The sequence below is a fragment of the Ranitomeya variabilis genome, chromosome 6, assembly GCF_051348905.1.
Source record: "Ranitomeya variabilis isolate aRanVar5 chromosome 6, aRanVar5.hap1, whole genome shotgun sequence".
Taxonomy (NCBI): Eukaryota; Metazoa; Chordata; class Amphibia; order Anura; family Dendrobatidae; genus Ranitomeya; species Ranitomeya variabilis.
Genome location: NC_135237.1, coordinates 46,405,212 through 46,418,501, shown reverse-complemented (window position 1 = coordinate 46,418,501; position 13,290 = coordinate 46,405,212). Strand labels below are relative to the sequence as shown.

At 43.2% G+C, this 13,290-nt stretch overlaps 1 protein-coding gene across 11 annotated transcripts in view; it reads right to left on the bottom strand.

The window, feature by feature from the left end:
• Positions 1-13,290, bottom strand: part of KIAA1217 (KIAA1217 ortholog) — a 506,736-nt gene that overhangs the window by 98,013 nt on the left and 395,433 nt on the right. For 10 of the 11 annotated variants that reach the window (XM_077268372.1, XM_077268371.1, XM_077268369.1 and 7 more), the window contains one exon: positions 4,836-4,929. In XM_077268372.1, coding sequence (XP_077124487.1) covers positions 4,836-4,929 — 94 coding nt within the window. Of the gene's footprint in view, positions 1-4,835; positions 4,930-5,360; positions 5,687-13,290 lie in introns of those variants that run through there. The other variant, XM_077268380.1, reaches the window with a different exon arrangement.

The window sequence follows — 13,290 nt, the reverse complement described above, 5'->3', positions numbered from 1 at the left end:
TTAAAGGTTCAGTTAATTTGCAACTTTAAAGTGGCCATACATATTTGATAGTCGGTTGGCCAATATTTAAACCTCCCGACCACCATATATGTTCTCAAGGGCGAGAGGACAGCGAGCTGGTGCCAGACACCTCTGGAGGTGGCTTCTCTCCCATATGAACAAAGGATCTGCCTTCAAACTTCAACACTTTGTCCACATCAGACGGTCAGCTGATCCTGTCGAAATCGGCAACTTGGCCGCTGTGAGTGTAATGTGCATGGCCAACTCTACAATGGGGCTGTCAGCAATACCAAACCAGACACGGGCGAGTATCGTTCAATCATCCTGACACGGGCGAGTATCGTCTAATCACCCTGACACGGGTGAGTAACGTCTAATCATCCTGACCCGGGCGAGTATCGTTCAATCATCCTGACACGGGCGAGTATAGTCTAATCATCCTGACACAGGCGAGTATCGTCTAATCATCCTGACCCGGGCGAGTATCGTCTAATCATCCTGACCCGGGCGAGTATTGTCTAATCATCCTGACCGTGACTTGCAAGGTTTTATACATGACGCAGACACCTTTAAGACCATTAATGATTAACCACCTCCTTATGTAACGTGTAATCTATATTACAAGATAGATTTTTGTCCTCGCTGAAGCAGAATTACAGATTTTTCGGCATCATCATAATACGCCGATTTTGACGACACCGGGCGACCATCTCATGTTTATACAGGTCTCCTGACTTTCCCCTGACAGGTTCTGGTCAGCTTTAGACATGTTATGTGCAGCGCCCCAGAGTCCTGGTCATTGCAGTACTGTTGCTCCGCCACTATGGGGAGCTATGGTACGTCTGATGGCACTGAAGGAGTTCATCTGACCAGGTATCACAAACACCAATACATTTCACAGTCTGGCCTCCAGGGGGAGCTAAGGGTTCTATTTATTAGGCCACTCCTCACAGTCTGGTAAAACTGGGGGTTGGATAGGAAGTTAGACAGAAAGCTGGATGGGTTGGAACCAGGCAACACCTTGTGGCAGAGGGTGTTGTAGGGGAAGATTCAGAGGGGTCCCTGTCAGGGGTGGGATCCTGACAGAGGCCTAGCGAACAGAGAGAGCGTTACGGGACTGCGCTTGCACGATATAGCGGCGGTACCCTAAGAAAGGATAAGAAGCGAGATTCATTGTGCTGAGTGAGAAACGAGATCAACGCAACAAGGAGAATACCAGTAGGAGTCGTGCTGTAAGACGAGGCAACATCCTATTGAGGCGCATAACCGGTGGCTGGAACGCCGAGGAAGTATAGAGCTCCAGGCCAAACTTCAAACCCACGGCAGGACAGTCAGTTACAGGCGGGCTGTCTCACCCAGACCCAGGAAGACACAGGGGGGTAACAACAGGAGTGGGGCGACGCAAGAGTCCCGGAAGAGCTCCGAGCCTCCTGTCATACGGGTGCGTCCTAACCGTAAGATCAGGGGGACGTAGAGGGAGAACATCAGAATCGAGTTGTGAGGGAACACGAGAAACAGACACAACAGTTGTGGGGTACTATCCCGTAAGCACAGCAGGGGAGGACCACAACACAAGCGCAGGAAGGTAGGCACAGATTTCCACCTGCAAAGGGAACTCTGGAGGTGCCATCGGACCGGCCGGACTTTCGCAGCCCGGTTAACCGTATTCCGGATTGAGGACTCAGAAGCCTTCAGTAAAGAGGTAAAGAGACTGCAACCTGGTGTCTTCGTTATTTACTGCACCGCACCTCCACCACCATCCACATCTATTATTGTACGCCCCTCAGCAGGGTCACGGACCGGGTCTAGCCACCGTGACAACCCCAGAGCAGAGACTCAGAGGCCCGGTACCGGGTACCCCTCGGCCCTGCGGCAGTGGGGGCGCTACATTATGTGTTTTGTCTTTCAATGGGGCGTTAACTTACTGAAAATGGGGTATGACCTAAATGTGACACTGTGCATTAAGAAACGCATAAAAACTTTTACACAAATTTCAGGCACAAACTAAACTAAAGTTCATAAAAAGCATGAAATGTTGATAAATTAGACAGTGTTAATAAATCTGTCACTATGTATAAAAGGAATAGGGAACGAAACATGCGCTTCTGACCGCGTGCTCTTACAGACCTGTGAAATGAGAACAGAGTGGGAAAGGGGGCTAGCGGTCTGCTTATGTCAGTGGCGAAGCCAGCCCCCGTCTGTGTCGCAGATTCCAGCTTATGGCACAAGGACAACTGAAGATGCACCAGTTTACTACTTCAGAGGGCCTTAGTTTAAAGGGGTTGTCCAGCATTAGACAACAAGCCTGCAGTCACTAAGTAACTGTAGACTTGTGAATCCTCACGTCGCAAGCACTGCTCACTGTGTGGATTCTCCGGTGCCGGCATTGGGAGCAACAGGCATGTGATTTGCATACACTCAGTCAGATGCCAACTAGATGGATGCCGGATACAGTCTAGTCGGAATGTGGCCGATAATATGCAAACCGCATACCTGTGGTCACATGGCCGCCCACTCCCAGCACAGGAGATTCCTCTCAGCTCCCAGTATGCACAATGTGAGGACTCAGTTACACAGAGTGACAGCGGTCTCATAGCCTAAGGCCGGACAACCCCTTTAAGATTGGATAATAAAACACCAGTGTTTGCGAATTCCCACATATATAACATTCATATGTTCCTATGGGTGTATAACCCTCATTGTTCTCCCAGGCTTTCTTGTATGTCTTAAAACACTAAATTCTAAGTGCCTCCTATATGGAATGGTCACAGACTAGTGCGTATGTTTGTCCATTAAAAAAATATAACCCAACGCAAGATTAATAAAAAATTCTCCATTTATAGGGAATCGATCTGACCTCTATAGTATTAATTCCAGAGTGATCCAACAGTGTCCGTTTTTAGGAAATGATCTTTCTCTATTTAATCCCTTGAGTCACCCCTTACATCGTAATAGAATAATAGAATATAATAAAATGTATATGTCAGAACACAAAGCGAAGTATTATAAAAAAAAAAGGTGAAATAATCAGAAAGTCCTCATATAGGCAACTAATCACGTAACTAAAAATATCAAGACCTTGATGTCACCACAATAAACAACTAATCCTACAGAACCGCATGTGATTCCAATATCTGCATTATTGTGGACTGGTCCTCATCCAACTCCAGTCTCCAGCTTTCCAATAGTTCCCAATATAACACTACATCGTATGGAGCTGCCAACCCTCGTCTAGAACCGTGGACATTGCAACGCATAGCAAGAAAGCTCCATCAGAAAATATCTTAAAGGGCCACTACACCTATAGTTAAATGTAAGCTCTATTTCACTGTTACCAGCCATTCAGGCAGATTTTAAAGGGGAAGTTATCAGACAAAATAACCTATTGTTAAAATCAGTTTTTTTTAATGTTATATGTATTTATTTATTTTTTTTAAATTGACAATTTGTTTTTTCATTATATCACCATCTTTATTTAAAAGAAAAAAAATAGAAATCTTGCAATTTTCACCCTGGGATTATTTTAGATTCATATTTCCTATTCTTTCAGAAAGAGTTTTCAGCAGACTCCTTATCATCAGAGGCAGGATTACAGTGACAGGTAACGCCTCTATACACATGATAACACAGGATCCACCAATCACAATAGGCGATGTCACAGCCGACTATGCTCCACTCTCCAATCACAATGACATTTGCACACGCTCATTAGATACTTCAATACAAAAGATAGGGTCTGGGATTGACCATTGCTGCTAATGTACATGTGTTGTTTTCAGAAAAAAGGGAAGTTAAGAGTCTAAAAAAGACCCAGTGGCCAGTGTGAAAGTATTTTTATTACATGTATATATATATATATATATATATATATATATATATATATATATATATATATATCATGCAACTTTCACACCGGCCACTGGGTCTTTTTTAGACTCTAACTTCCCTTCTATAAAGTATATATATAGCTTGAGAAAGGCAGAGAAATCTGCCCAAACGTTGCTGCTAATGGATCAGTATAAGCCACGGTTTTTCATTTTGATTCTTGGAGCGCTGCCTGTTTTTTTTTCTGATTTTCTACTTTGGAGGTTTGGACATCACCTTTACAGGTTTTATTGCACCCGGGTTTTTTTCTTGGTAGTGCTGACAAATTTTCTTTAATTAATATATATATATATAGTCAACCTGTCCCCCGATCATCCAGACTTCATAAACCTCAAAAAAAGGGGCAGCACTCCATTGTTCCAATATAAAATGTGCAGGGTTTAATCTACCCACATGTCTGGGCAACGTTTCAGCTCAAGGTGAGCCTTTCTCAAGTGAGCTTCTCAAGGCTTGAGAAAGGCTCACTTTGAGCTGAAACGTTGCCCAGACATGTGGGTAGATTAAACCCTGCACATTTTATATTGGAACAATGGAGTGCTGCCTCTTTTTTTGAAGTATATATATATATATATATATATATATATATATATATATATATATATATATATATACATATATGCACACACATTTAAACATTTAAACAATAGATAATATTCTGAAGACAGATTCCCTGAATTGGAATTATGGACAGGAAAATCAAAAGTTGGCAATCCTCCCCAACGATGTATGCAGTCCTCCCCCATGATATACTGTAGGTGGTGTCTTTATAACTATACATAGGCATATATGACACATTTCCATGTATATCTATGAGTATTACTGACTTCTATACATATAGTTACGTAGTTAATACAGTTGTAAAATGACAATTATCCATCAAGTTTAATTGATGGAGGAATGTGACGGACTCTTATATGAAGAAGGATACTGAAGAATAAGGAGGCACTTACCCTTACGTCTCCATTGACCGTCCTGGGAGTGTGGTTGAACGCGTGAGCTGGGTCTTTATTGTAAACCTTCAGGAAGGATCTGTCTTGAATATTCCTGGAAACACAAACATGAATATCTGTTGCAGATGAAAAGGCTTTGGACGTGTCCCCTTTCACATTTCACCTCTTCGTCTTCCAGCTATATGTATTTGCAGGAGAACATGGACAAGGCGAGAAGGAAAGTTCTCTAAACTTTGCAGCCCTTTGACTCCAGGAGAACTTGTGTTCTACCAGAATAGCTCCACACCCTGTGAAATCAGATGGTGTCGGGCTCAGCAGACTGAAACCTGAATAAGAGCAAACTCCGGAAGAGAAATATTAGCAGAAGCATTTAACCATAAACTCAACCCTGGTTTGGTTAATATTTAAATGTCTCTCTGCCCATTGAAAGCAAACACAAGAGACACCTAGGAATGACCTGAGCCATGCACAAGCCGGGCTTTGTTCTGCACCAGGCAGTACTAATATACATTAGACCCAACTTACAGCCAGGCAGCTCTGCAATCTCTATCTCCTTCTTGCATTTCAGCGTCCAGACATCCTGCAGTCACCCGACTGCACAACTTCCACCGCCGGAAAACAATCGGATGGATTTTCCAGCGTAAAAAATTTAATCGGTTCCAAAAAAAAGCAACAAAAGAATAAAGAAAAAAAAAAAAGTCTGTCTATAGCTTTTCTTCAAACGCCTTCAGGAAAGACATTCCTTCTTAGATTCGAACCAGTGAATTAGGACGCTTTCTAAATGAGGGCTGAATTCCATTGCTCCAGGTGCAGACACGGGGTTTGGTGGGTTGTGCTTAACCAGGGAGATTATGTTCAAGGGGAGGAAAAGAAAAAAAAAGGGAAGAAGAATGTTGAATGTTTTGGGCTGGTCTTACTTTAGTGCTTTTAAAAGGATAGTTTCCAGATTTAGCACAGAATGAGATACTGTCCCTCCCGGTGATATCAGCGACCAGATACATAGTCAATTCCATCCGCTATACTTTATTTAGTTTTATAATGAGGTACAGTGGGAGACGCAAGAGAGAAGGAAACTTCCTTTGGGTTAAGTTCACACAACTGTATTAAAAAAAATAATCTAATTTTCATCTAAATAGAAAATAAACAACAACACGATTTCTCATCTGTATTGCCATCCACAGTGTGGGATTGAGGTGCCAAGGGCCACCAGTAACCACCCCCAGGGCCCCACTACATGCAAATGTGACATTATCACAGACTTATATAACAATGAACTGCGTAGATTAGTAAATGAATAAGATGTCGCCTTTTCTGTACATTGTGATTCATGTATATTGTGCCAAGTACTGCTCATACAAGAGGGTGGTGGCCCACCGGAGGATTCTCCTACTCTCCTGTGGGCAGGTCATCTATGCAGCATTCCTTTTATATTAAGCCTTACAAGAACAAATACAGTTTCCTATATTACTCATTTCAATTATCGGATTATATACGGTTGACCTATATGGGATCCAACTTTTAATGCGCACCCATAGACTTGAATAGGTGAGTCTCATCTGAAAGACGGAGACTAGTACATGCTCCGGTCATCTGAGCAGCCCTAAAGAATAACATTAATGGAAGTGCTGTCCGTGCAAAATCAGTTCTTTCCATGGACAGATCTCGGACGAAAAATATAGTCGTATGAACGTAGCCTAAGATGTCAGCACGCTCTCCTATCATCATTGGTCTTTATATTTTTATATTGATGTCGTATTCTAAGGTGATACAACATTCACCTTATTGAGCTGGATTCCATTAATGGTTATACAACCCCCTGAATTCCCCCCATAAGCCTTCTGAAGTTCTCCCACCCTGTATGTTAAACCTTTCAGTCCGGTCCGATAGGTGTCCTTCTCCATCCCTCCTCCCAGCTGCTGATCGCCATCCTCCTGCTTTGATAGACACACGGATGACTCTTCCTGCAGTCATCCAAATTGAGGGGCGAAATCTCGCCCCTGCGCAAAGAAATCAAGGCTCACGCCTGTGCACTATGCTTTGCCCTACTGCGGGCGCATGCGCAATTATGTTTTCGGCTTTGCCCGCAGTAGAGCAAGGAATGGTGCGAAGGCGCGAGATGTGGATGATGCAGGAGGAGTCATCCATGTCAAGCAGGAGGACGGTGAGCAGCAGCCAGAAGGAGGGATATAGAGAACACGGAAAGGACACTTATCGGACCGGACTGACAGGATTACCATACAGCGAGGGAGAACTTCAAAAGATTTCCGGAGGGTATACAGTGGGAGTCAGGGGGTTATGTAACCAGTTATGGAATGCAGCACAGGCGCTGAGTATCGTGATAGTTTTAGCTGATTATGACAAAACTTGTGACAGGTTCCCTTTAAGACTGCCAACACCAGTCCGACCGGGATTCTACTGGCAGTTTTGGTCACAAGATTTGTTTTCATGACTTGACAGATGAGAAAATATGCCCGTAATAAGGCTATATGAACCTTCCCTTATGTGTTTCTATGTTTGGGTTCAGTTCGCTGCATCAAAAAATGGGGCCAGTATGTCCGTGATTGGGGCCACCTGCTTATCTGTATGGCCCAAAGATGCAGGACCAGACTTTATTACATGCACTATTCCTTCCCGTGAAATAGACATGAGTAGTGCATGGAGCGATTTTTTTCCATGTGGATCATCAGTACAGATGGAAAAAGGTCCATGTGCACTGCACATTGGCTACGATTGGTCCATATGTGGTTTATCTTGCACGAACGTATAAATGAGCCCTTAGGCATCAGGAGACACGGGGGTGTAAGGGTGGTGGACTGTGCTGTCGCGTTTCTATCCCTGAAGACACCAATTGTGTTGTGTATGCATCTTTTGTAAAAGCGTGTCATGTAATGTATTATGTATACAGTGTGATAAGTATTGTAAGTATAAAATGCATAATGTTAGTAATATAGAATGGAGGGTATGATAGATATGTAGATAGTTGACTGTAGGGTAAGATAGAGTTAATGTTTGGGACTAGCCCACAGGGGGGAGGGGTTAGTGTTATGAAAAGGGTCTGCTTCCTGTAAGTTTGACTACAAAAGTTTGGGAGTGCAATGTGAGCAGTGCTGCATAAAGAGGGACTATGAATGAGAGGAGACTAAGAAGAAGGGATAGTGCAATCCTGAAGAAAATGAGACAGAAAGAGATGGAAAGGCCTTGCGGAGTTGGATCCCAAGAGAGTAAGAGAGGACTCCTAGCCCCGAGCATATAACGGAGAAGATAGCCGGCTTTAGCAGGACTGAGAGATGGGGACTAGTGAAAGGTCCCAAGCGGTAGATCCGGGATGCCAGTAGTGTAAGAAATAGGACGTGGAGCCGCTGAGCAGTTAGAAGACTTGTTAATCAGGACTGTAGAGTTAAAGCTGGGCGATGGCGAAGTAGGGAGAGACAGTGTGCCTTGAGAACCCTTGCGTAGACTACAGAAGAAGGATGCTGTGCAGAATGATGATTCATACTGTAAAGGAAACGTCCATAAGACTTTGTACTCACTGTCCCTTGTACATATCCCTTACCGAGTCACCGTTCAGTAAAGATTTTATTATGGAATGGTGGTCTCCCTCATTGAGCTGTGCAACATCTGGTCCTGGTAAGCCCACAACACTGGCTACATGAGGCCTGAGTGTGTGTAAGGCCATCACAGCACAAGTCCACACACCCAACCAGGACCCACACTTTCATGTAATGTGTCGGGGCGCTGAAGATGAATGCATCACCCGTGGCTACCGCCCCACGTCACGTTACAGGGGCACACAGAGTCGTCGGGTCAGCTATACAGTGCTCCATTAGGTGCTCCCCTATAAGCACTGTGGTGGTATGCTAGGTCCTAATGACTTCTATTGCTTGTGCATTCATGGGACCTAAAGAAGCAGAACGAGGTGCACAATGCCGACACAGTCACTCACTGTGGCTCTATACTACCAGGCTGTAGGCACTGTGAGCTGCTGTATGAAGCCTCAGTACAGCACAGTATTACGGAGAGAGTCCACACTGAAATCATTACTGTGAGATCTAATCAGACTTCTCTCATGCTGCACCCCTGTTTCCATCTCACTTCCACTCTTTCTCACCATCTACATATTTTACTCAATTTACCTGTTATCTCAAAGACTAGCTTTTATCCATTGGGTGGTCATTGGGATATGCTTATTGGAGTTATCTCATTGTATTCATTTAGAACATATTAACAGCATATACTATAAATGTCTGATACATGCAGGTTCCACCATGGGTTACACATACTGTATATCTCATTAATGGGGACCTGTCACAAGCCGTCGGGTATGGAGTGGTGGCTTTTTATGTCCAGCTCTCTCCATTTTTATATGAGTTTTAAAATTTGCTGAGCAACCGAGCTCCAGACTTAGTTCTCGAGAGAGATGTAGGTCCAAGCGGTGGGACCTGCATTAATAAGACATTACTAATAAATCCTTCAGGATGGGATGGTGCTAGTAGTAAAATGGATGGGATGACTTTAATTTAGCTGTTGTCTCCTAACTGAAACTGAAGGGAGAAGATACAGATTAGATATTAAAAAAACGTTTTGACTGTGAGGGAGATCAATGAGTGGAACAGGCTGCCACGAGAGGTGGTGAGTTCTCCTTCCATGGAAGTCTTCAGAGGCTGTCTGAGATGGTTTAGTGAATCCTGCATTGAGTAGGAGGTTGGACACGATGACCCCGGAGGTCCCATCCAACTCTAACATCCTATGATTCTATGTAGGGAATATAGGGAGATGTATGCTAACAGAGTTGACCATAAATTAAATGATCTTGGTACTAAAACCTGGACTTCTCTGCCATTCTTTGCCCTTTAATATTGGAAAGGCACAAAAGGATTTCAATGGTTTGAAAACCATGTATCTACAGCCACAGCTCCATCTAATAAATCAGCGGTGATCTATGTATGGATGGAAGTGCAAAACTGGCCATTCCAAGCCAAAGACATAAAGTTATTTACAGGATGTCAATAAATTAATGTAGTTGGCGTTTTATTGACAATTTTACTGTTTTTCTGAGCGCCTTGTGCTGACAATTGGCAAATACTGCAATCAGCGGCTCAAAGAAAGTACTTGCTGTAACAGCAGCGACAGCTGAGCAGAGACAGATTGCAGAAATCAGCTCTAGACGACATTGAGTAAATTTAACTCTGATAAGAGAATGAAAACTTTTATGTAGAAATCTGTGAAAATGTTACAAAATACACAACATATTTCACGGCGCAGCTTGTACTCTTGGTCTAGATTTTCCCTATGGGAATTTATACGCGAATGTGAAATGAAACAGATTATTTGGCTCGGGCTGCCGACACAAAGACGAATTCTTTTCAGCACCAACTAGTGGAAACTTGCAGAGATTAGATGGTTCTTATTAAATATTACATGGATAGTAAGGTCAGGCAGGAGACGTTCTAATGAAAGAGTCAAGAGCCGGGCGTTATAACCAACGTACGTGATACATAGGGGTGCACAGTTCCCAGTGGAGGTTGTGAGATCTGCAAGACTTGGTCCAGCACCAACAACCTCACGTGGGGTCCAATACACCCAAAAAATATAGATAGAAATATGGGATTATATACAGTACCTAGGTGTCATCATTCCTTCCTTTAATCCATGCCTTCCTTCTATTCTTCTCGTTTTTATTTGGTTTTTTTTTCCCCTTTCTCTTTCTTTTCTAGCTTCTTCTCTTCTCTCTCGCTTGTCTTTCATTCCCTCATTTTTTCTCTCCTCTCTCTCCTTCTATCTTTCTCTATGGCCCTGATGCATCAAAGCTTTTATGCCAAAAAGGTGGCATAAAAGCTTTGAAAAGTCGAAAAAATGTTGGTGCTAGTAGGAGCTGCAGTAAAGCGTTGGGACTTTTGTTGTATTCATGCGAGTGTCTCCCAGCTCCCCCAAAATGGGTGGAGCTGGGGCAGGAAGGGGGTGTGATGTCTAATTCATGACGAGCTGTGGCATTCCCCCTGACAGATATCTCACTTCAGTCCCTGACTGTAGAAAGATTCCTGGCATGGCGCACACCACTCATCAGGTGCACCTCTTCATGAATCAGGAGCATACGGTGGACTACCACTAAGGCTCTGTGCCAACGATCACGCAGTTAAATCCATGTGTGCTCAGTGATCCTGATCGTGGACACTACCCTAATAGCAACAGATGACCCAGCTGCTATGGGAACATTGAATATGAGGGCCCCAGCACAGGCACCGCCACCACCCTCCCATCAACACTATTGTATATCCACGTCCTGGATGTAGATACAGTTGAAAGCAACGATGGAGGAGGGAGCTTCAGCTCTCTCCTTCATCATTTTCCTTATGCATAGTATTGTTTTTAAGCACTGAGTACATTGTGGGTGCAATCATACTATTTGGAAGGCTATTTGTGAGGAGATCATACTATTGGTAGGCTATTTGTGGGGCCATCATACTATTTTGGAGGGCTTTGTGATGTCATCATTCTATTTAAGAGTGCATCATACTATTTGGAGAGCTATTTGTGGGGCCATCATACTATTTGGGAGCATTATACTCTTTGGAGGCCATCATACTAATTGGAGTGCTATGTGGAGGTCATCATACTATTTAGGGGGGCATCATACTATTTGGAGGACTATTTGTGGGGCCTTAATACTATTTGGAGGCCTATGTGGGAGCCATCATACAATTTCGGAAGGCATCATACTATTTGGAGGCCATCATACTATTTGGGGGCATCATACTATTTGAAGGGCTATTTGTGGGGTCATCATACTATTTGGGGGACTACGTAGGACCATTATGTTGTTTAGAAGGCTGTCTGGTGTGCATTATACTGTGAGGAGGATCATAGGGGGGCCATTATCCTGTTTGGAGGGATATGTGGGAGGGGGCAATATACTGTTTGGAGGGCTATTGAGGGCCATTATAATATGTGCAGGCCATTATACGGTGTGGAGGTTTGTGTGGGTGCCATGATACTGTATTGAGGGCCATCAAATTGAATGGAGGCCTGTATGAGGGCCATCATCTTGTGTAAAGGGCTATGTTGGGGCTATCATACTGTGTTGGGTTCAATTTGGGGATATCATACAGTACCAACATAGGGTACAGTGGAGAAATTCACTGTGGGGGTATCTTACTTTGGGGGACACATTTCTTGGCATCATATTTTATGGGAGCCATAAAAGGGGTATCTTAGAGTGGGGAACATTAAACGGGCTTCAATAGGGACAAAATTACTTTGTAAGGGCTGCAAGCTTGGATTATGCACTTCTGTGACCCACCAAATATTATTTTGTGGGGGGGGGGAGTGGGTAATTAGGACTTCTGCTATGGTGCCCCATAATTTCTATGTTCGCCCCTGGGAAAGTCTGACTCCACCATTCTCCCTCATCTAGACCGGCGACAAAAATCACCAGCCTTGATGAATTGGGGTCTGTCTGGGTGTCTCTTTCTCTTTCCTTTTATTTCTCTTTATTTGTGTTTTTCTTTCTTCCTCGGGCTGTCTCTTTCTTCCTTACTCTCTGCATGTCGATGTTTCTTTATCTGTCTTTATCTTTTTAGGTCTCTTTCTGTCTTTTTTTCCTATTTCTTTTTCTTCCTTTCCCTGATTTACGGAAGGTTTCCCAATCAATCAGTGGTCTAATGCTCACTCTAATTAGTTGCTTCATTGGAGAGGTCTGACCAGTAGCAATCATCAGTCTATAGATTAGGGAAGGGAGAGATGTCACAAGATGCTCATGGGACTTCTAATCTACTGGCAGAGAACAATGTGGCACAGATGGCATAAACAACACCCCATCCGCCAACTATTTTACTTTAGCAGTTAATTATACAGGGGACTAGGATAAAGGGGACCTTCCAAAAAAAAGAAGTCTGGACACTCAATTATTGCCACATTGTTTTGAACAAATCATATGGAAGATTTTGTTATGTTGCCCATCAAACTTTTTTTCAGATGCGGAGACATAGCCTATACGGGACAAATCAGGTTTCCTATTATTAGGGTCAACTTATTTTAATATTAGGTTCAGTTTTGGTTATTCAGTTATTAGTAGTAAGAACAGTATAGCATGCAAACACCAGAACAGAAGGAGCAGAGACCATGAGGACCTCAATAAAAGATCTTCTATGTCTCCTGAATATATTGTCTACAGGATATGATTTATTATGGACGCATCACATCTGTCTTGGGTTCTGCAATAACGGGGCCCCGCTTCTTAGTGCTAACAATACTATACACATACATACTAAACACAAGATCCTCTTTTCTAGATTTTTTTTTTTTACTTTCGAGAGCGGTTGGTGGCTTTTTTTGGCCTACATTGGTTGACCTTTAGGTCATCACAAGGACATATATAGGAACAAAACTGGACAGCCGTGGAGATGTCTTATATGGTGTTTTCTTTACCAAAATATTTCTAAAGTGGAAATTTAGAATA